The 23,167-nt window shown below is 43.6% G+C and overlaps 1 protein-coding gene across 1 annotated transcript in view; it reads left to right on the top strand.

The window, feature by feature from the left end:
* The first annotated feature begins 6,127 nt into the window (after positions 1–6,127).
* The window catches only part of atp10a (ATPase phospholipid transporting 10A), a 33,939-nt gene continuing 16,899 nt past the window's right edge, over positions 6,128–23,167 (top strand). The window contains exons 1-10 of the mRNA XM_030083800.1: positions 6,128–6,787; positions 9,758–9,962; positions 11,378–11,463; positions 15,212–15,318; positions 15,418–15,549; positions 15,693–15,823; positions 17,621–17,873; positions 17,967–18,184; positions 18,273–18,467; positions 21,623–22,187. Of these exons, the coding sequence (XP_029939660.1) occupies positions 6,363–6,787; positions 9,758–9,962; positions 11,378–11,463; positions 15,212–15,318; positions 15,418–15,549; positions 15,693–15,823; positions 17,621–17,873; positions 17,967–18,184; positions 18,273–18,467; positions 21,623–22,187 (2,317 nt within the window). The 5' untranslated portion in view covers positions 6,128–6,362. The remainder of the gene's footprint in view (positions 6,788–9,757; positions 9,963–11,377; positions 11,464–15,211; positions 15,319–15,417; positions 15,550–15,692; positions 15,824–17,620; positions 17,874–17,966; positions 18,185–18,272; positions 18,468–21,622; positions 22,188–23,167) is intronic.

Below are 23,167 nucleotides of genomic sequence, written 5' to 3'. Positions count from 1 at the left end.
CTTCTCCTGACTCTATCAACTTTTCCTCCATGCTGTAGTTTAGAGACCTGGTCCTGGGAGCTCAGTGCAGCCCCGGGCTGATTGTAGTAGTGTGCCCTCTTCTGGTGGGTTAGTCCCTGTCTGTTCAAAAAACTCCCACAGCAGGATCTTTTAACCCTTTGTCTACATGCTGTTCTTCACAGACCTCGCTTTTCTTTGGTCTTTACATGATTTTCAGGCCTGTTGTGGGTGTTTTTTGTTCTCAAGACCCAGAAGATGTTATAATAAAGCTTCTACGGCTGGTGAATGGCTTCTTTGTTCTCATAATATCACGTGACATTAGAGTTAGCATATGTGGAGTGTGTCTACAGTACCTGTATGCATCAGAAGTTATACGTACCTTTAGAAGGTGCTTCTGAAATTTATTTCAATTGGTTTTATTGCTCCTTCTTCCTTTCTGTTCATTGATCCACAACTAATTAGTCCTGACTGTAAAATTTGTTTTAAAACCTGTCTTTGTCACCTAATAAACACATTCAAATATTGTTATTGAACAAGAGTTGAAATCCAATGTTTTCTAGAGGAAGGCTTTTAATTTAGAAAAAACAAATTACGTTGCTTGTTTTATATACAAGTACAATGGATTCAGTCACAACAAAATAGAAATAAAAATACAGAATGGTTATTAAATGTTCTTATCAATATAATGAGGAAGAGGGCATGCAGGGAAAAAACACCATTCCTACTTAACAAAAGTCAAGCTGATGAAATTCTTCTCACTGCAATATATAAATAGGGACAGATATTAAAAGTACCGTAGTTTATAATTTGAGGAGATAGTTTTCAAGTAACTATTTACCTTTAGTTTTAACAATAGTACTTCAGTAACTGGCAAAACACCCAGTTTTCATGTATTTATACCCAGGATACACCTCACTAATTAAAGCTCTAATAATTCATTACTTGTGCTGTTTAGTTTTGTATCCCTACACATCAAGCTAAGTTCTCACAAGTTTTTTTTTTGTTTGTTTCTTTGTTTTTATTTCATTCAGTTGTAAAATAAAAAGGTTTTATGTAAATACAGTCACCAAACAAGAAATGAAAGGGAGCAGAAAGAAGACAAGTCTTATTATGTCTGCCCCTTATTACCAGAAATCAATTACAAAAAAGTAAAATTGTCAACACTGACAGAATCTTGTCTTCTTTCACCACACAGCCTTAAAGATACAAAGATTCAGAAAATGCTCCAGACTGAGAAGGTGGAATGGGTGTCTTTGCTTGAAAAATGACTCCTACCAAAGGTTTTTTTTCTATTCGGTGTGCACCATTTATCATCCGACTAACCCTCAGATTTATGTGGCGACCTTTGGCTGGTGGCCTTCAGGAGTGTGAGACTGAATACTGTAGTTTACACACAGTACAACAGCCTCATTTCTGCTGAATGTTATACACCCCATAATCGTTTTTAATCAAAAATATTTACAATGATGACTGTCAAACTAATTCCTATCGAATTATGTTTCTACATTAGTGATGGATGCTTGCTTCTTTAGGGAAGAGAACCTGGGCTTGAATGTGAAATTATTGCCTGTAAATATGCTTATAAAGTGTTTTTATTCTTCTTCTGATTATTATTATCATCAGCGGGCTGCGGGGATATGGAGCTGTGGGGTTCAGATGGTCCTGCACTGGTTACCACCCACAGTGGTAAACAGTCAGCTGTGCCACTCCAACCTGCAAAACTCTAATCCCAGGTCTGGTTCTCTAACCTGGAGACCACCCCAAGAGGTCTGACCCTCAGACTCAAGAGGGTGACACTTCACAATATGTTACTGCAGTCCTTAAAGCAGGGAGGGACTTTTGAGCTCCTTTCCAACCTTTACCCTTTCTGTTACAAGATAAAGAAGATTATGTCATGTTGATTGTGTTAAGAGCTAAAAAAGAAAAGCAAAAGCATTTGTTATTTTTTATTAAGAGGTAAAACCTGATTTAGTTTTTTTTCTTCTTATTGTTTTCTCAGTGCAGTAGTTGGATTTTTGAAGCCATGTAGCACGATCCACCTCACTGTGGTCATCCATCATGTGGAAATTGAATTGTTCTCCATGCCAAGATGCCACGGTGTACAATCAGCCATTCGTTTTTAGTCCAACAGCTGGATGCTCCTGTAGCAAATTGCTGCAGTCTACCCTGGAACAGGCCTTTGATTTATCACCTCTGGGGAACCTGCCGTCTAAGAGGCCAGCGAGCCTCTCGAGGTACTAATATCTCAGATCTTTGAGCTTTGTGTCCATTCTGGGGATCACTGCAGCAATGACTCAATGTTTTCTTTTTTTAATCCTTTTCTAACGTTAACACTGAGTTTTGCATTGAAGCCACAACATCAAACTTAACTTAAAGGCCCCCATTAAATGAGCAACACATTCATCTTTTGTCGCTGAACTTGCAGACTGTCTGCGAATTAATTGAAGCTGTCTTCTAAAGGAAAAAGCAAAAGAGTTGGAGTCTTGGAGGACACTCACCTACCCACCAGGTTCTTAGGATGATTAGCTCCAGGTTAAGAAAGGCCTAATAAAGAAGCAGCAGAGGAGGCAGAACAAAGGAACTTCAGTCTCTTTCTTCAAAGGCAGGACAATAAGGGTTAACATGGGGATCTGCAGGGAGACAATCCCACCTTGGCACTATCATCTTGAGATGTTCTGGGATTAATGGAGCCAAACAGCAGTGATGGCTGACTCCCAGCTGATGATCCTGCTGCCATCAGGTAGGAAAGGTTGGGCTAGGCTCCAGGACTGCCGGCCAACTCAGGGCTGAAGCTGTCAGTGTGGTTAGCAGCATCTTAGCACGCCAACACCAGCAAGCCTGTGGTTGGGGGGCTGACTGGTGTAGCCTGCACCGTTGGAGGTGCAGCAGGGAGAAAGGCCCAGAAGGCGGAGCCTCCAGCGCTAATGTCCAATACTTTATTGTACTCTGCAAACAGTTTAATGCTGAAGAAAAGTAGATGTGATCGGCTGCAAGACATGTCTGCCCTTGTTGGCATTTTTATACAGTTCACAAAAAAAAAAAGTACAGAGAGAACCCTTACCAAAGGAAAATATATTCACCAATATATTTCTGGAAATATATTATGAAAATTTTGCAAAACATGCAGCTATTTGCTACTTTCAACATATTGCAATATGTTTAAAATTATACATTTCACATCTTATATATGGGAATATATTGCCAAATATATTGCATGATATTTTCATATATACTGCAATATATTTTTGTTTCATGAGGGCACAACAACTATGAAGCAAGAACATGATGCCTGGATATATAATCACACTCAGCACAGTCGTTACAGCTTGATGTGTTAAATCTCAATGGAGCTTAGAGGCAATGCTGAGTTTCCACCGGAACTGCGCACAGAAAAATGCTTCACATTTAGTCAGACAAAGGTAGACGTATGCTTAAGATATAAAGAACCGTATCCCATAAAAACTTCAGACTTAAAGGTTTCCAGCAAGTGCTGGCATAACCTTATAACTCCGGTTGTGTGATTGATTTACCTGAATGGCAAATTCTATTTATATCTTACCCCACTTGATAGCGTAGCAGTAGACCTCTGGTAAGTGAGATGGCCATTAGTTGTGTATAGGTGCCTTATATTTATGCTTTCTTGTCAGAGTTTCGCTATGTTTGATTGTCAGATATAAAAAAGATAGACTGGCATTGTTGTTGTTGAAGTGCCACAGCAAGAATGCCAGTTGTTTCTTTATTGTTGCCATTACAGCTTACGGTCTGGAGATGAACTTCAGCAGAACACGTCATTATGCAGGACATATCATGCTGTTTTCCACTTCTGTTCGGTTTGAACTTTATCCAAGTTTGTCTTGAGTATAGTTCCTCTCTAAAAGCAAAGAAAAAAAGAACAGAAAAAAAAACCCTTCACATATATACCAGGACATCATTCAATCCAGGCACAATGGAACTGGCTGAGAATCAAACCAGTTTTATTGTTGTTGACCATGCAAACCCCTTCACACCAAAATGCAAATATTGTGAAAGTTTAGCAATTTCGAGAGCTTTTGTTTTCTGTTGTTAAACTGTTTTCATGACACATTTTGTGATAGTATTACTTCATATAAGATCTGGTATTGCATTTGTATGTTAAATACTACTCTATTTTGTGACACTCAAGTATTTCTTGTCAATGCAGTTATTTACTCCTCAGAGATTAAGCTACTTTTAGAGAAGGTTTATTTTACATTTTGTTTATCTGAAGTTCTGGATTGTGTACACTAGTGGAAGGGAAAAATCCTCCTGCTGATAATTTGTCACCTAATAAACATTTAAACCTACATTTTGGAGAATTGCTGAACAGCAATATTTTGACTTTGGAAAGTAAATATAAATTTGTCAGAGTTTCTATTTTCAGTGATAACGGCTCAGTGTAATGTTTTTTTTAAATGTGAGAGCTTCTCTCCCACATGTTCTACGAGTCTCTGATTCCATGAAAAGATGGAGATGAATGACTCCTAATCGGATTTATGCAGGTTGTTTGGAGACTTACTGAATACTATATCTGTGTATCAACTAGAGAGAGTGGACGTTTTTCAATGGCCTAGTCTAGCGATGATTGATAGTCAGCATCTGGACGCCACCGTGGAGGAGAGAATAAACAAATTCACTTAAAGCTGGCTGGTCATTAAAGAACTTTAGGGGTGCATCGTTATCCTCACCTCAGCTGAAGACATAAACAGTTTGTTTTCTTTAGTGTATGCACTACTGAAGATTCAGGTGCCCAGTATGGCAATATTTGAAAGGGTATTACTCTGTTGCTATTCATGGTTGTTTGTTGGATGAGTGGTAAAAGAAAAATTAAAATAAACATATTTCCAGTTTCACATGACAAGTAATTAACTTTCATCTACTCAAAACTAACTTGATCATACATAGTGTATAAGGCCTCATTTACACAAAAATGTTTTCAAGTAGAAATGCAAAACTTTCGTTGTTTTTGGGTGTCAGTTTACACAAGAACCATGCTCAGAGCCTCTGAAAACTTTGACACACTTTTAAAATGCATTGTGACACTCCCAAGGTGGAGCTTTTTGAAAATGCTCCGACTCTGTTGTTGTGTGAATAGGGTGGAAGTAGAAGCAACTTTCAGAAAAAGGTCGGCCTCCAACTCTGAGTGGGTGGCGATACCGCTACTGGTCATGTGTACGATGATCTCAGTAAATAATTCTTTTGCAGATGCACAGCTAGATGGACAATAACAAATATGGCAGCTTCCAGAGTGTCATGACTTCCTGTTGATATGCTTTTGGGACGCCATAGTTTTACAATGAAGAATCACCCGGAATTTAACATGGTCGCCTGTCCATACGTATGTCCCATTGTTAATGTTTGTTCTCCATGCTACGTTTCCACTGTTTTTTTCTTCCTTTTTCTTTTGGATGGATTTTGGTTGACTTTGTTTAATAAAAAAACAAAAATTTAAACATCAATTAATTTAATGAGGGACATATGAAACACCAAAATCTGTTCTGAATTTTGTAGTATAGACTGATACGCAGAGTGCATTAATTATTTTTTGACAAATAAAGTAACTCTTGGTTATTTTTTTTAAGTTATTGTGTTGAATGGTATTTTACTGTGTAGTGTCAGAAGGGGGATCATTATCATTGTTCAACAGCTCTGATTAATCAAGGAGCAGCTCTGCTGGGAGAGGATATAAACACACAATTCTCCAGATTTTTGAGTCAAACACTTCTTTTCCACCATGTTTTCACCACAATGGAGAAAGTACTTTGACTCAACCTTGGATATTTTGGCTGTTTCTTGCAGACCAGAGTAAACTCAATAATACCGCGTGGCACTTAGACAAAAAAAAAAAAAAAAAAAAAAAAAAAAACAGGATGGATCGAGGAGGGGCCTCGGGGTCAGATTTCCACTGAAGTGCGACCCTTCGACCGCTGACGGGCCTCATCGCTGTGCGCTGCCTGCGCAGCTTCCCTGCTCTATACTGCAGCACAACGGCGAGTTGCAGTGGCGACGGTTCATCCATATTCGGTGCAGATCTACTGTCGCAGCCGCGGCTGACGGGAGTTATGCTTCCCTACTATCTCAGCATCCTTCCCAGCAGTACGGGAGGAAAAAAAGGGAGAAGCTAAACAAGCAAAAAGTTTCCTCTGACTGGCGAAAAGAGGAGTCGACATGGATGAAAAGGAGCTGTTTGTGTGAGCCAACCAAGAAAGGGACCGGCGAAAACTTTGTCCGCACGGTCAAAGAATGATAACATAGACAGCGGCTTTACGGCGTGTTTGTATGAGAGGACGCGAAAAAGTTAAAGTGTGGGAAAGTTTGGAAGCGAGAGGGGGGCCGAGGCTGGAGCTATGGCGCGGGAGAGCGAAGGCACCGGGACGGCCAAAGCTCCCAGGAGCAGGCGGCAGAGGAAGAAGAAGAGCAAGGAGAACAAAACCAGGACGATCCACGCAAACACGCTGTACGAGCACGCCAAGGGAGAGGAGAACCCCAACAGACACTACGCCAGCAACAAGATAAAGACCACCAAGTACACCGTGCTGTCATTCCTGCCCAAGAACCTCTTCGAGCAGTTCCACAGGTTCGCCAATGTTTACTTCGTCTTCATCGCGCTGCTCAACTTCGTCCCGGTGGTCAACGCTTTCCAGCCCGAGCTGGCCCTGGCTCCGGTGGTCTTCATCCTGTCCGTCACCGCCATCAAGGACCTGTGGGAGGACTACCGGAGGCACCGGTCCGACAAGGAGATCAATCACATGGACTGTCTGGTCTACAGCAGGTAAGATGGCCTGGCAGCCGAGACTCAGAAAACTCCTGTTTGCTTTTCCTGCAGCGTACAGCCTGTCCTCGACTGCTCCTCACGTTATGCAGGAAAACTTCCCAGAAAAAAGAAAAGAAAAAAAGTCTGAAAGTGGTGCTTGGACCCAGCTGTCACACTCCGAGGTCCTGTTTTAAAGCAGCAGAGAATCACAGGAATTCAGAGAGAAACTACATTCCTGCCCACGTGTCTGTCACGGAGATGTGAACCAGGCTTTTTCTTTCTGCAAGCACACCTTTTGCTGCTCTCTTGTCACTATTAATTATGAGTCACCATGAAACCTGGTGACCTGTTTCTGACTGTTTTCCCGAGCCTGTGTGCACAGACTGTATTTTGCTAATGAAAAGCAGCACTGTCGTCTCTGTACAGAGCATAATTCACAGTAATCAAAAGGGTCAGTGTTGACTGGCTCTACACTTTGACGCTGCAGTCTTGACCCAACTTGATCTGTGGAGATAATTGAGTTTTCTTATGCTGTGGCAATATTGTGCAAAAGACCATTTTTCTCAGGAAGAGCAGAAGACTGACTTACGAAGTGCAGCATCACTTTGATCCACATTTGAGCAGATTTCTCCATATGTCAACTCTGCAGTAGAAAAGTTATAGTGGTTCGGGGAAAAACCCATATCGGCCCTGAAGAAGTCGTTCTAAAAGTCGACTTTAAATGGTAAATGGATTTCACTTAATAAAATGCTTTTCCACTGCTTGAGCAGTCCCCAAAGTCCTTCTATCACATTCACCCATTCACACACACACACACACACACACACACACACACACACACACACACACACACACATCCATACACTGATGGAGACAGCTCCCATGCAAGGCGCTAAGTCCATTCATCCACACAGTGTTTTGCCCAAGGACATTTACGCATGTGGACAAGGGGAAATGGGGACCAAACCTGCAACCTTACAAACCTCAGCTGCCCTGATTTTACGTACAAGTTGCCGTTTTTGTTATAAATCAGCTGGGATTCACTTTTAAGGAGTGAGTGTATTGAGTCAGGTTTTATGCACAGAAAATATAGACGTTAAACAGAATCACACTGATTAAGTAGACGATTTTAGAGGGAAAAATTACACAAACATGCTTCTCTTCTTAGGAAACACTTCCACATTTTTTGTTGTCTAACTGTTGTCACTTGTCGCCCAGTCAAGTTAATGAAGGCAGTCTTCATGAGTCATGGTATCTATTTCACAGGTTGACCTGGTGTTCCGTGAGACTAATTTCAATTTTCTGATGGTGTATTCATGGAACTCGGAAGAAAATGAGATTGTGTAACCCTGACAAACGCCCAATCCAAATATTTAACTTCTAAACATTTTCTTCCCCCTCACAAGTTCAACAAGAAAAGAAGCATTCATTAAGACATTTACATAGTTTTGGTAAGTTTCACTGAGTTTTGGTAGCTTGCAGATAACTCATGAAAAGCCTGAAAGTTAATCTAAACCAATTAATGGTGATGAGGAGCCAACTGTGGCTGCTGGAAATCATCTGCGCTCCAGGTCACTGAACGTCCAGTGAGTCTGGTATATTCCGCCATAACCGTATAATTAATTAGTGATCTGTGAAGGGGGCACTGACCCAGTTGTTTTGCAGTGAAGCTCGAGGAACAGAGGATAAATTTCACATCTAATCAAAGGAGAGGCTTGTGACTGCAGGAACGAGGCATTGTTTGTCACGCGTTTCTTGTTTTCTGTTCGTCGACACTTTAACAAGTTTAAAAAGACTAATTTGTTAGAATAAACAGAATGCTGATGTGAAGGAACAAGGCTGCTGTTTAACACTGTTCAAGGAGTTAACTGTTACGATGACCTCCTAAACAAACATCACCAGGAAAAGTGTGCTCAGGGCTGCTTTCTGCACCGGGTATTTTTCATGCCACGAGTTCTGTCAGCTAAGAACCAACAAGTGAGGTGAGAAATAATCCGTCAAGTGACCCGCTTGTGTTAGATTTACACATATCAACTAAAGAATCATCAGCAGCCTTTACACTCTTACTTACTTTTTTCCAGAAGTAGCTTTTATTTTTTTCCATATTCTGTGTGTGTGTGCGCCCGTGTGTGTGTTCTTGTTTGATGTTGGTGTTTGAGGCCAGCTGAAACACAATGGTGGCTTTATTACATAAAAAATCTACTATTTTTTTTTCTTCTTGAATAGTTTTCTAAAATTAGACAGATTGTCCGGCACTGCCTTATTTACAGCTTTTCTGTATATTACCATACATTTAATTGTGACCACTGTCCTGTGATGCATATCATAGCATTAGTATGCAGCCCTGTCACTAATGTACAACCATGGAATAGCTTCCTCATTCAAACTATTCTCTCCACCAATTAATGTCAGATTGGAATAGTAGCAGTTTAAATATAGATATTATTGTTTGTTTGTTTGTTTGTTTTTTTGTCTTTTTTGGGGGATTCATATCTGCTTATTGGATCTAAGTTCACTTTTTATTCTTTTGTGGAATTCAAGCATTTTTTTTTTAAAAGAAAGGCTTTTTTTCAAGGCCACATAATGCCGAGTAAACAGCTGAGTGTTTCTTTCACGTCGAGCCTGCTGTTTTATGGTTTAAACTTTATCAAGTTTTTAGTCAGAAATTGCTTCATTTATCAATAGCACAGACTTATTATTCGTGTTTGAGTGTTTTTGGATGGATTAACCATGTTTTTTGGTGCCATGGTGAATTAGTACAAGAACAAGTTGAACTGAATACAATACATTCAAAGAAATTTGGGCTTTCCTCTCAGCAGCTTTGCCATCAGCAAACAGCTGCTCACTTCTATGTGAAGCATATTTGCTGAGTTATAGGAGTCCTCAAGTGTCTGTTGATAGAAGCTGCCATTTTTCAAAGCAGTAGAGGGACGTGTTTCATTCTGCCTCATGCTCCATCTTTTCATTCTTTCCCAATGGCCCTCGCAGAGCGGAGAGACGTTACGTGGAGAAATACTGGAAGGAGGTTCAAGTGGGAGACTTCATCAGACTGCGCTGCAACGAGATCCTCCCCGCTGACGTCCTCCTGCTGAGCTCCAGTGACCCCGACCGCCTGTGCCACATCGAGACCGCTACGCTGGACGGCGAGACCAACCTCAAGCAGAGGCAGGTCGTCCGCAGCTTTTTCGACCTGGTGAGATAGAAGTTTCTCATTTACCGTCAGTTGTTTTGTTTCTTTTAAATGTTTTCCTCATGCCAGTCTTATTACACAGGTGAGATTTAATTAGGGTGCATTGGACATTTAGTTCACCATAGTTCAAAAACTTTTGGAGGAGCTAAAGAGCTTTTCAGGTTTTTTAATTTTTATTTATTTGTTGTGGTTCTCTGCAGTGTGTGTGTGTGTGTGTGTGTGTGTGTGTGTGTGTGTGTGCGTGTGTGTGTGCGTGCGTGCGTGCGTGCGTGCGTGCGTGCGTGCGTGCGTGCGTGCGTGCGTGCGTGCGTGCGTGCGTGCGTGCGTGCGTGTGCGGTTTCATTTCATTACAAAGGCAAACGACCGCACCGGCTCATGGGCTGGCATGCTAACTATGTCGTTTTTCGCATTTCTGCAGTTTCACTGTAAACAGATGCTGTTTTCACAACGTTGCTGTGTAAACGTTAAACATTACTGAGACGGAAATGCAACAACGATGCGTTTTCATTTGTTACGTCTTGTAAATGGGACATAAATCTCTGACCCATCAGGGTCCAGAATGGATACCTGTGCTGCTGAAGGTCAACAAAAAAAGCTAAAAAGAAAGGAAACATTATTCAACAGGTCAACTGGACAACTTGAGGTGTAGTAAAAATTAGCATGTAAAAGCCTGCCTCTCGTCTTGACGTTATCGCTTCTTGGTAGCATGATAAAACTCCGATTACTGCGTTCTGTTTATGCTCCTGAAGTGATTTCCACCAGCAGACGTGACCAGACCTGAAACGTCCTGTTAAGGTCACGACTGATGAGAATTACGCCGCCACGTGCCATTGACGTTATCTGCTTTTAAATAATTCCTGATAAAACAGCATTTGACTGGAAACAAAGTTCAGCTGAACCTAATGAGTCAGTGAACAAACCCCTCAATGCTCACAGCTCAGCTACAATAATAATGTCTGTGGACATAATTGAGAAAGCTGAAGTTACGTACTTAAGCTGAAGCTCATGGATGATAGAGAATCTCCAAATCGTGGATACTGCTCGTGATGTCTCACATATCGGGTTGCATCTGGGAATTTTTTTTTTGAGTATACGCACCCTGTGCATGACCTGACACCTGAGACTGGTATCGATATCAGTGCATCCCTTGTGCACATCAAAGGAAAATGAATTTACTTCACCTTTTAGCTGCCATGTGTCAGTATTCTGATCTCTCCTCTGATGCTCCTTCCAGAGAAGAAGTCGGTGAGACGGGAAGTCAAGCCGAGCTCTGCTCCCATAAGTGGCTAACAAGCAGCTGATGACTGAATAGCAAAACACTGGGCTGTGCTTAGAAAGCATCAGGCTAACTATTAAAGTCCGTGCCGTGTGTAGTTCTGTTGAATTTTGTTCTTGAGCCGCTTCTTTTCTGTTTGCAGGACTGCGAGTTCGACCCGTTGAAGTACACCAGTGTAATCGAATGTGAAAAGCCAAACAACGACCTGAACAGATTCAGAGGCTACATGTGAGTACCGCCCGCTACACGTAGCCCTGTCAGAACCAGCGGAACCCTTCAGACCACGGTTTTGAACCCAGGATGCTCTGAAGTCCTGCTCATCAGCTCACGTCGGGGTTTTCCTGTTGTCATTTCTTTTAACAATGAATTAATGGGGCGTTTTGAGTCATGCTCAGCTTCAGACTGGAAATAATGTGACAGTGTGGTTTGTTGACAGTGCCAGAAGTTTTCCAACTTATAATTACAGTTTTTCCAAGTGGAGGTTGCGATCTGCCTCGTTGGGATGTGGTTGCAGGGTTTTCGACTGAGCCCGCTGGAAGCTTTCTGTGCTCTCTTCCTGACCCGAAAAACCCCCTAAAGCACATCTGCTCCGGGCAGTTCAGCTTCTGTATCTGCAGTTCCCAGACCTCTACGAGAATCATTAACTTGTGTGTTCACTCTTACTTGTTCCTTTCTGTCCACAGTGGGTGTTTTCCCAAGATACACATAGATGTGCGTTGGGACCAGTAGAAGGCTTGAGAAAGAGAGGAAGGAAGGAAGGAGTGTGACTGAGTTTCAAACAATGACTCATCTCCTTCATTAATGACTTTTCGGCTAGTTGTTGTTTGGATTGTTGGGCTGCTCGTTGACTGACGGCCGGCGATGCTAATGGCATGTCGGGTCACGGTGGTCGACCAGCTTCAGTGCGGAGTGGACACCGTCAGTGGGATTCTGTTGAGCGTCCCGAAAAACAATGTTCCGTCTCTTAGCGTGAATTGGCGTTATTACGTCTGTGCAGTGTGAAAGTGGGACTCTAGATGAAAGCTCGCTGCTCGCGATCGACTGCTGTAGTAGCAAAAATTCTGTGATTAGATCTGTGTTCACTGTAAGATGGTCGGTGTGTGGAAAGCCTGCCTATAAGGACCTGTTAATGTCTGTCCTCACTTGTGCCAGAGACGAGCCACTCAGCTCAGTCTTTTAACAAACGCATTTAGCGATTCTCCGGCTGCAGCGGATTCGTCCATTACTCCGGTTCTCTTCTCCGTCGTTGTATACAGGCAGGCGCCTTTCGTCAGGCTTTCTCTAAAGCTCTCACATTATCGTGTAGCATTCGAGTTATGCTCTGCGATTCCCTGAGATTAAACTGACAAACAAAAACCCAAAACAATCCGAACACAAATGATCATTTACTACTAATTTCCTGATGAAGTCACAGATGTTTATAAGTCAATATATAGTTTAACGCAACATCAAGAAGGGAAATTATTATGATGTTGATACAAATTTGCCAAAGATGGACAGTGTCCACCACATACTCTGCACTCATAGTTTGCTATTTCAAAATGATATAATCTGAAATTTGAAAGAGTGAAATGAATTCATAAAATATTTTAAATACTTTGAAATATCTAATCAGTTAATGCTTGTTGGCCCCAAAGAAGAAACCAGAAATACTAAAAATCAAGACACAATTGGGTTTAAGTTGGAGCCAAGAGAAAGATCAGTGTTTTCTTGTTGTTGTTGTTGTTGTTTTTTAACAAATCTCAAATTACAAAGATGAAAATATTACATTTACTGCTCATATTGTTGTCACAATACTCTGATAACGTTATTGCATATCATATCTTTACCTGATTTCTCGTAAATATTGTCATAAATCAGCGTTTTTACCGTAACTCTTTCAGGTGCAGCATGCACTGTGTTTAAATGGGAAACTGTTAAAGTAGGTTTATTAAAGAAAACAGTAGTAAGAATCTTGCACTGAACAGCAAGACTTGACTTCTTGAGTTAAAGTCAACCAGACAGAAAGTCGAACTGTTCTCTCAGTGTTAGCATTAAGGGTTTGTTTACGCTGCAACGATTTCAAGTGAAAGCGTAAAAAAAAAAAAAAAAAAAAAAAAATTCTCTGCATTTTGGGCACCTGTTCTCAAGACAGACCTGTTCTTCTGCACATGCACGAGTAGATGGACTGCAGGAACGACGTCTTCCTCCGGAGTGTCATGACTCCCAGTCCAGATTCTCCTGATCCTGGTCCTAGTTCAGATTCTCCTGGACGTGGATTTTAGTTTTAGAGTTGACAGTCATCTGTCCATATTAATGCCCGTGTCCTCCCATTGGTAATGTTTAGAGTGTATTGTTCTCTGGGCACGTGTGTGTGGTTTCATTATAATAACCAACAAAAACAACGACAGCCGGCCCTGCTTGAAAACTACATCATTTTTACCTCCGCCAAGGAGGTTATGTAATCACGGCGGTTTGTTGGTTTGTTGGTTGGTTGGTTTGTTAGCAACATTACGGAAAAAGTTATGGACAGATTGCAACGAAACTTTATGGAAAGGTGGGTCTTGGGCTAACTTAAAATCCATTACATTTTGGTGATGATCTGGATCACTGTCTGGATCCAGGAATTTTTTTAAAGGATTCTTTATCATTGAGAGATAGGGCAGTCTTTCACATAGTTGGGCATAACTCAACAATAAATGGCAAGGGGGCTTAGCAAAAAATTACAGTGTAGGTTCTACAGGCTAGAGACAGGTTAGTTTTACCCTACTGATGATGTGTTGTTGCAATAGTAATACTGCTCCGCAACGACGATGCAGAGCAGGAGTTATTGTCGTCTATCGACGTCTCTCCTAGGAAAAAAAATAAAATCTGGACTCTTTTCAGTCGGTCTAGATGGGGTCATGGTCACAGTCAGATTGGGGTGAAGGTCAGACGTGTTGTGATCACAGCTGAGTTTAGAGTGAGATTTAGTGCCTGTGTGTGAGAGAGAAATGTGGGAGCACACGGCGCAGTGGTGCAGTGGACCCACGCTCTCATGACTGAGACGTGTGTTCTTTGCTCAGTGGGACGCCAGATGCTGCAGGTATTCAGTTGCCAGGCTACAGCGGGGCACAGGGCACCGCCGCTTGCCTCGCTCTCTGTTTTATTACATTACGGCCAATGACATCGAGTCTAATCTTGCTCCCATCGTCTCGGGGAGAAATCACTCTGCGGGTGTTATCAATCCCCCCTCCTCTGCCGCCGCCGCCGCCGCCGAACAGAGCCGGCCGTGAAATAGGACAGGCTGTGTGTGAACTCCTCCGAGCTCAGGGACGGCGGCGTTAATCTGCTGCGGCGGTGGCGTGTCACTCGGGCCTGCTGTCAGAGGCCAGAGGATGGACGTTTCTGTCTGTACACATGCTGACTGCTGCGTGACTCCAGCAGGGATGAGTAAGCGCTGCTCACGGCCGCCGGAGTCTATATAACTAACACACTTGTAATCCTCAATTTAGTAATAGGATTAAAGATGACATTGGAAGCCAATAATATTCCCATTGTGTGATTGTTTAGCACATCTCACTTGAAAGTTGAAGCTCTTCTCCCCCGAGAGGGGTTTAGACTTCCCCCGCTGGGCCAGCCGAGAGTTGAATTTGCTCTTCTGGTGACATTGAGGCTCGAGACGAGCTTGAAACTGACGAGTCTCGAGCGAGATGTGAGGGTCAGCGATGAGGCAGTGAATTGCCTGATTGACTCTTCGGTCCAGAGGGGTTTTCTGCAGAGCGGCAGCGCAGTCACTGCTTCTGCATCAGGGGGATTTTGTGCTGAGATAAGGACTCCTGGTGAGGGGGCTCCACGACGCTCCGGGTCGTGATTGATGGAGGTGCTCAGCCGAGTAAACCATGTGTTCTTTAGGACTCGGCCGCAGAACGGCACTTTATCCCTCCTCCGTTTCTCACCCGAGCGTGGACCCTGATCGTTTTGCCCACACCTTTACCGTCATTTCCTCACTTGACAGAGTCCACCGGAGTGGCAGAAGAGATGCACTTTACAAAGAGAACCTGCTGCTGCGAGGCTGCACCATCCGCAACACAGAGGAGGCTGTGGGAATCGTCATTTATGCAGGTCGGGGCCCTCGAACGAGAATGTTAGAAAAACAACGCTGCCGTGTGTTGCACTTAATTTCTGACCTCTGACTAACACGCTGCGTGTGTTTCTCCACAGGTCACGAGACCAAAGCCATGCTGAACAACAACGGCCCACGTTACAAGCGCAGCAAACTGGAGCGACAGATGAATGTAGATGTGTTCTGGTGTGTCATCATCCTGCTGGTCATGTGCCTGTTCGCTGCCGTTGGTACGTAACGCTTCCATACAGCCTCTGTTGTGACACATTTTAAATGAGCAAGTCAGGAAATATCTCCCTGCCTTCCTTATTTCTTTCTCTCTCTCCCCGCGCTACTGTTTATGCGACTTGACCTTGTGCTGTTGCCGTTCCAGGTCACGGGTTGTGGATGTTTCAGTACGGAGATAAGAGACCCGTGTTTGACGTTCTCAGCCCGGAGGGGACAGACTTATCGCCCATCATGTCGGCCATTTATCTCTTCCTCACTATGATAATCGTCTTTCAGGTACGAAGCCAAGAGGACCTTAGAAAGGAACAAAAGCAGGGGTGAAGATATAAAGGAGGGACACGGTATCTCTTACTTTGAAACATTTTATAACCCGTGTATGAAAGCGCTGCTGTAAACCAAAGCATTGGCAGGAGTTGTTTCAGCTCCTCTGGCCGTGTGACCTCTAGATCTTCATCCCCACATTTACCCTGGAAAAGCACCAGCAAAGTATTTGCTTCCTGCAGCAAAAACCACCCGTGTAATAAAGGCAGTAGAAGTGACAGCTGACAGTTATTGATGGTCTTTTTCTTATCTTTTTTTCTTTTCTTTCTTTTTTTTTTCTCAGCTGAGTTTCTCTGATATTGTGAAGCTTTTGAAACTGAACAGGATTCAGGAAAGGTAGTGGTTTTGTTTTATTGTAAAGACAGTGACTGTTTGGGGCTGGGAGATCTGCTGGAGTTTACCAGACATGACTGGAATAAACTCATGGCCGCTGGAGTTCTGCGGAACGAGGAGCGCAGGCTGCACGGCACTCCTGAAGACTGTGACTCATTTCTCCGGATCCACTTTCCAAAGTCACTGCCCGGAAATGTCCGACTCATTCCAACATTTTTCTAAACAATACACATATACACCGTCTGAATGATAAGAAGCGGAGATGCTTGAACATTATTTATTGTGGCACACAGCCTTTTTAATTCTCACTAAGATCCACCCACATCTGATCTTAGAAGCGACTGTTTCTTCACCTTCACCTAAATATTTCAAACATTTATCCTTCCACGCCATATTTTATTCGTGAATTAACAACAGAATCCCTTGCCGTTATAAACTACCTACAGTTTGTTTTGTTCTCTAATCTATTCACTTATGCTTCTTTTACCTAGCTTGCCATTTAATCAGCTTTTTGATTTTTAATCTTTCATATCTTTAGCTAACTCCTCTAACATTCAACCACTGCTTTACATTTGTTTCTGCTTCACATCGACATGTTTTGCTCCATAATTTACTATAATATTGAAGGGACTCTATTTACCTGACAGCATGACCTGCTCCTTCTTGAAGGACGTCGACACATTCTCCGTACATACATGAAGGAAGGACCGAAATTTCAACCACTGTGAACTCAGACAGCCGCGTTCTCCTTCACCCTGTACTGTTTGGAAAAAAAAAAAAAAAAAAAAGTTAAAGGAGCCTCTCAAAGACACTGTATATGTGAAATCCAGTTTCTTTGTTGGGTTCTGTAGCGACGAGTTCCTTTTTTCTGAGGATAAACTCTTCGGGCTAACACATCGTCTCAGCTTTTGCTGCTTCAGCTTGCACGGTTTCAGACCTTCATTTGCCAGTTTTTCCATCGCAAACGATGAATTAACGTGTAATTTTGCCCTTTGTTTCAAGTGCTTTTTTTGCATTTTTAATTATATATGATAAATAGATTTCACTCACATGGTGCTTTTCACATTCACACACCAATGCAAACTGCTGCCATGAAGGCGCTCAGTGCAGCCATTGAGAGCAGTTTGGAGTTCGGTGTCTTGCTCAAGGACACTTTGACATGTTGGCAGATTGGAAATCGAACCTGCAAACCTTCCAATTGACCGACGACCCGCTCTGCCCACCGATCCACAGCCGCACGTGTACAAATGGATTTCACCTATTTAGATGCTTACCTTACAACTGTCTAACTAAATAACTAACATACCTTCTTTTAATTATTATTTTCTAATTTTCTATTGAAACAGTTTAGTCGTCCAGCTCACCGCCGGTTCTTTTATTTTTTTTCTTTCTCTAATAAACTCTCCATCCTCTCCCCAGGTGCTGATACCCATCTCCCTTTTTGTGTCGATTGAGATTGTCAAGATCTGCCAAGTGTACTTCATCCATCAGGACATGGATCTGTACGACGAGGAGACAGACTCTCACCTGCAGTGCAGAGCACTTAATATCACTGAGGATCTGGGCCAGATGCAATACATCTTCTCTGACAAGACCGGCACGCTGACGGAAAACAAGATGGTGTTTCGACGCTGCACGGTGGCAGGGGTGGAGTACTCCCACGATGCAAATGGTGACGCACACAAGCAAAAACACACAGTGGCTTCAGGAATTGTTGTACATGTAAATCATGCTGAAAAAGCATTCGCATGTGTGTGTCGCACAGCTCGAAGGCTCGCCATGTACCAGGAAATGGATTCGGAAGAAGAAGAGTGCACGTCCCACGGTGGCACCCTGCCCAGACGGGACAGCGTGACCAGCCACCAGAGCGCCCGGGTGGTGCTGCGCTCCCAGAGCACCAAGTCGCACCGCAGGACGGGCAGCAGGGCGGAGGCGAAGCGGGCCAGCATCCTCTCCAAGCACACGGCCTTCAGCAGCCCGATGGTCAGTCCGTGTGTCCGCTCGTCTGTGTGTGCGTCTGTCCGCTGGTTGCTCTCCTCCGGATAACCCCTCCCACTCCTCTGTCCCGCAGGAGAAAGACATCACCCCTGATCCCCAGCTATTAGAGAAAGTCAACGAATGCAGCAGCCGGATGGACTTCATGCGCTTTCAGAGCCAGTCCATGTCCCAGCTGCCCTCTGACCTCTCCGACATCATCGATTTCTTCATCGCTCTCACTATCTGCAACACCGTAGTGGTGTCCTCTCCCAATCAGCCCAGGCACAAGGTAAAGCTGTCCTCAGTTTTATTGATTTGGATGGACCCACTCCGGCTCTCTGGGGCTTTACCTTTTAAAGTTGATGATACTTCATTTCAGGGACTCATGTACACATGCGGTTTGTTATTGTGTGTTTCTGTGGCGCAGCAGAAAAGCAGCCACCTTTACGTTGCAGACCTTTGGGTTTAATTACTGTAATAGATGTGTCTGTTGGACTGGAGGAGAAGCTCAGCTCGTAATATCGTGCCGTCAGCATATCAGAGGCCGCAACTTACAGCTTCACTTCACTGCAACCTTTGACGAGTAAAATCCAGCTCTTGAAATTTACCACCGCAGAAGAGTTCTTCAGAGGTCAAAGAAAGGATGTTTTTGTAGATTTGTAGCTTTTATTTGGGATTAAGACGGCAGATATGCCAGAGAGACGAAGTGAACGAGTTCCACCCGAAGGGGTTGGAAATTTCAAGGTTTCTTTTGCCCTCTAATTTAACAACATGGCTTGAGGTAGAAAAGTTAATCAGCAGTCTACTATGAATTATTGACGTTCCCATCAACCTTTAAAGATAATTACCATGCAAGTTAGAGTGCGCATCTTGTCTTTCGTGTGTTTCTTGTTGCCTTTGCTTCATGTTAACTCGCAAGGCACAAAGCTATTTGTGTTTAAATGCAACCAAGGTCAGACATGGACACCAGCAGGCTTCTGATAATTAATTTAACTTTGGTGTGTAACAAATGGATCAATGAGATCAATCCTTAAGATCCAGTTTAAACCTTGATGCAGTGCTGCCGCTACCACCATGGATTTGTCAAGCAGTAGATTTGGCAGACGCTCATTGGAGGAAATGGATGTTATTGTGCATAAAGTATACACAGACCATTTTTGGAAACAGCAGGACACCACTAAAGTTCAATGACCCCAAGAAGTGAAGGGAAGGCATGGCGGAAGGAGCGAGCTGACTGCTGGCTGATAACTTCGAGTTAATTGTTCTGTTTTGTTTATTTATAAACGTTACAGATCTGGTCTGGCGTTATATACAACTTAAGGAATTATGAGTTCAAACGGCTAAAACCGCTTTGTTAGAAGCAGATGAGCTGTTAAAACTGCAGTGACACATACAGATTAAAACACAAAAAAGCGAATGCTCCATAGAGGCTCTTGCTGAATTAAAAGAAAGCACTTTTAACCTCAAACCCAACATTTGTTCATAATACTTGTGTCGTATGAAGGAAACACCCCATAATACAATTGCTCGGATTTGAAGCTTTGTCATTTTACAACTAAAACAGCAGCCACTCAAAGGCAGCCCTGGTTTAGTCGACTGTGGAGCCGAGCACATGTGGTGCATGCTGGGTCCAGTGTGTTGAAACAGGGTAGTTTGTTCTCAGTAGTTTCTGTGGATCCAGTCAGCTCGGTAACCCTTTCGTTCAGGTCTAAGATGCACATGTACACTTTTCATCCAGCTAATTTTAGTCTCGCAACCCTGAAGCAGGCAAAGCCTTGGACCCGCTTCGCGTTATCTTGTGTCCTCCACAAAGGTCACAGACCTCAGATTAAGAGACAGTAATCTAAACCAAGATTAATAGCCACAAACCTGGAAGTACGAGGCAGGATCCAGGGGATCCAGAAATTCAACTGAAATCTTTCCAAGATCAGTAACAGAAGCGTTGATCTAATATCGTTAGTTTTTTCTTTATGTTTGTCTTTTTTTGAAAAACCGGGGAGTAGTTTCCATCTTTTGAGGAAAAGGAATTCAAGTTGGCCTTGAAACAGTAATTTAAAAAAAAAAAAAGAAAGAAAGCTTCTCAAACATGCATGCAGCTTTCACTGTTTCTTTTCTTTTTTTTTTTTATTCCGCCGGTGTTTTGATGTGCTCGCTCCTTTCGCCACAGTGTATCCGTGTTTTGTTTTTACACTGTTGCGAGTCGAGGCGTGGCCGTCCTGTGCGGAGGTCATATCCTCTGCTCGCTGCTCGTCCTCACGGTCAGAACTCGTGGCTCTGCCCGGATCAGACTGCTTCAGTGCGGGACGCCGTCTTTTCAAGTCTGCATCTCTCTCCTGGAGGGATCCTGACGCAAATAAGTAGCATCCCACATTCGAGCAGTTCACCCATTTTAACTTGTTTTTATAATTATCGCTATTCTTTCCCTTTGTTGTCCGCTGTGCCTTTGTCATTGTTCACAGTTTATGATGATGCCCTTGTGGCTGAACCGGCACCTGAATGATTCATACTCATATCTGAGAGCTGCAGCTCCGGCTGCCAAGAGACCTCAAAGTGAGTCACTCTAACTACAATTGTGCTGCCCCCCTTTGGGATGAAGCATTGGCTGCAGGAGAGGGATTTATGTCAGCTCTGGAGCTGCCTGCCCCACAAAGAGGTGGACTTTTATTTTCTAGAGCATGTCAACGCACAACCAAAGACAGAAACACATATTATAAACTGAGATGAATAATTGTAAGAAAAAAACTGTTGTTAAAACGCCGTGAAGACTTTAGGCTCACTTAGCATGGAGTACTCCAATTGTACTTTGCTGCATTTAGCTCAGGCTCCATAAATATAATTGCTTATATTCTGGGAAAAATCCATTATTCATCAAAATGCTTGCTATCAATGTTTTTTTTTTTTAATCAAACACATTCTCAGATCACTGGGTCTCATGAAGATGAATCTCATTTGAATGTGGTTGTTTTTTGTATTTGTTTCATGAGAAATTGTTTCTTCCTTCATGTCTTCTCATATTTTAACAAACGGACATTGGTGAAAACACAACTTTACAACCTCAGTTTGACAAACGCCAGCCTTCACTGTGTGACACAGGAATTTCTAATTTCCTCACAATCCCCGAAGCCACGGATGTTTTCACTTTGTTCGGCGCTCTCCCGATGAAATCCATTTGTGAATATAATGTTGTGTAGGTTGGACAGAAATCCAGGTTATGTAACGATAAGCAGACCACATTTCTGAGGGGAAGGAGACTCCAAACTCACTTCCACATGAAAACACAAGCGGAGTTTTGTGAAGCGTGCCGTGTTTGCAGTAACAATGTCGAAGCAGTCCGTCTGACAGCCGCTGCTGTCGTCCATCAATTCATATTTACCTAAACCTCACCTCCATACCGCTTCTCGCCAACACGTGAGTCTGGTTTGATCAAGCTCCTGTCCTCTCCAGGTCCGGATGAGGTTTGAGCTGAAGTCGCCGGTGAAAACCATCGAGGACTTCATCAAGCGCTTCACTCCCAGCCGACTGACCTCCGGCTCCAACAGCAGCAGCTCCTCCAGCCTCGTCACCAACCGCTCCTCCAACAAGGGCTGCTCCAGCCTGCTGTCGTCCCCGTCCGCCGAGAGCACGCTCACCAAGCTGCACGAGGAGCTGCCCCGCCCGGAGGGCCTGGAGCACGCCTTCAGCCCCGTCCCGCCCTACTACGACGGCAAGGCCTCCTGGAGCCTGGAGGAGGGCGAGCTGCGCTACGAGGCCGAGTCGCCCGACGAGGCGGCGCTGGTCTACGCGGCCCGGGCCTACAAGTGTTCCCTGGTGGGGCGCCTCCCTGACCAGGTGACCGTGGAGCTGCCTCACCTCGGGAAGCTGAGCTTCGAGCTGCTGCACACGCTGGGATTCGACTCCACCAGGAAGCGCATGTCCGTGGTGGTCCGGCACCCGCTCACCGACCAGATCACGGTCTACACCAAAGGAGCCGACTCGGTCATCATGGACCTCATCAAACCGCCCGACACAGGTAGGAAGACGCCAGTTCAGGTTTGTTGTCGTTTATCCAGCAGCGGGGTCCTGGTCTCAGGCTCTGCTTCCCAAACCTTCCTCGGACACCGTCTCGTTACACAACAACTTGTATTTTTAGAGCCGCAAAGTTCAGCGAGTCCTGGTTCCAGAAACAGTCAAGGTGCATTTTCTTTCCCCTCTTTCCCTTTTTTTTCCCCTCATTCCATATTCCACATGTTCTTTTTATGTGCTAATGGCAAAGGTGTAGCTGCTTGTTAGTATTCCAGGCACACAAAGAGCCACACAGGCACTTTTCTCTAATGCTTTGTACACAGTCACCAGACGTCTGTCCATGGCTGCTGAGCAGGACCCACTCCGGCCCACACGGAGGGTTAGCACGACACGCTGGCTTTTAGCTGCCTCTATAGACATTCAGATTATCGTATGGGACGATATTCCAGAGTTTTACCTACTGAAGCAACTTTAATTTGTCTTTAATTCGTCTACGTCTCTGCCGCCCTGTGGCTCCTCCAGCCTGTGTGTTTCTCTGTTCAGCCTGCTGATGACGCTCTGAGCTCGATGCACAGAACTTCCTGTTTGAAAGCCTTCAAAGTCAAGGTCCTGTCGATCAGTTGTTCGGCCATTTAAATGCCGTTTGTATTTGAACTGGGTCCGTTCATGAATCCAACACCTGATTGTGAATTTTGTCGTGATGCACCTCGTTTCACTGGTTTTTTTTTGTAAGTTCAATAAAAAGTCCTGAAATATTGAACAGTTGGACATTCAGAAGTTTAGAGGTCACATGAAGGTCATCTATAAAGGTCGTAGTGTTAGATTTGGTGAAGTAACTTCAGTAAAGTTCCTTTTTTTTGTCGTTCCAACTTGTTAATCAGAAAAACTTACAGACGTGAATCCCTGCCTCTTTTCATTCTTTGTGTGATTCTTTTAAGATGATCACATAACAACCAGGGTGCTATGAAGTGGTCGAGCTTCTTCTGA

The sequence above is a fragment of the Salarias fasciatus genome, chromosome 23 (assembly GCF_902148845.1).
Source record: "Salarias fasciatus chromosome 23, fSalaFa1.1, whole genome shotgun sequence".
Classification (NCBI taxonomy): domain Eukaryota; kingdom Metazoa; phylum Chordata; class Actinopteri; order Blenniiformes; family Blenniidae; genus Salarias; species Salarias fasciatus.
This window is presented reverse-complemented; position numbering and strand designations above follow the sequence as displayed.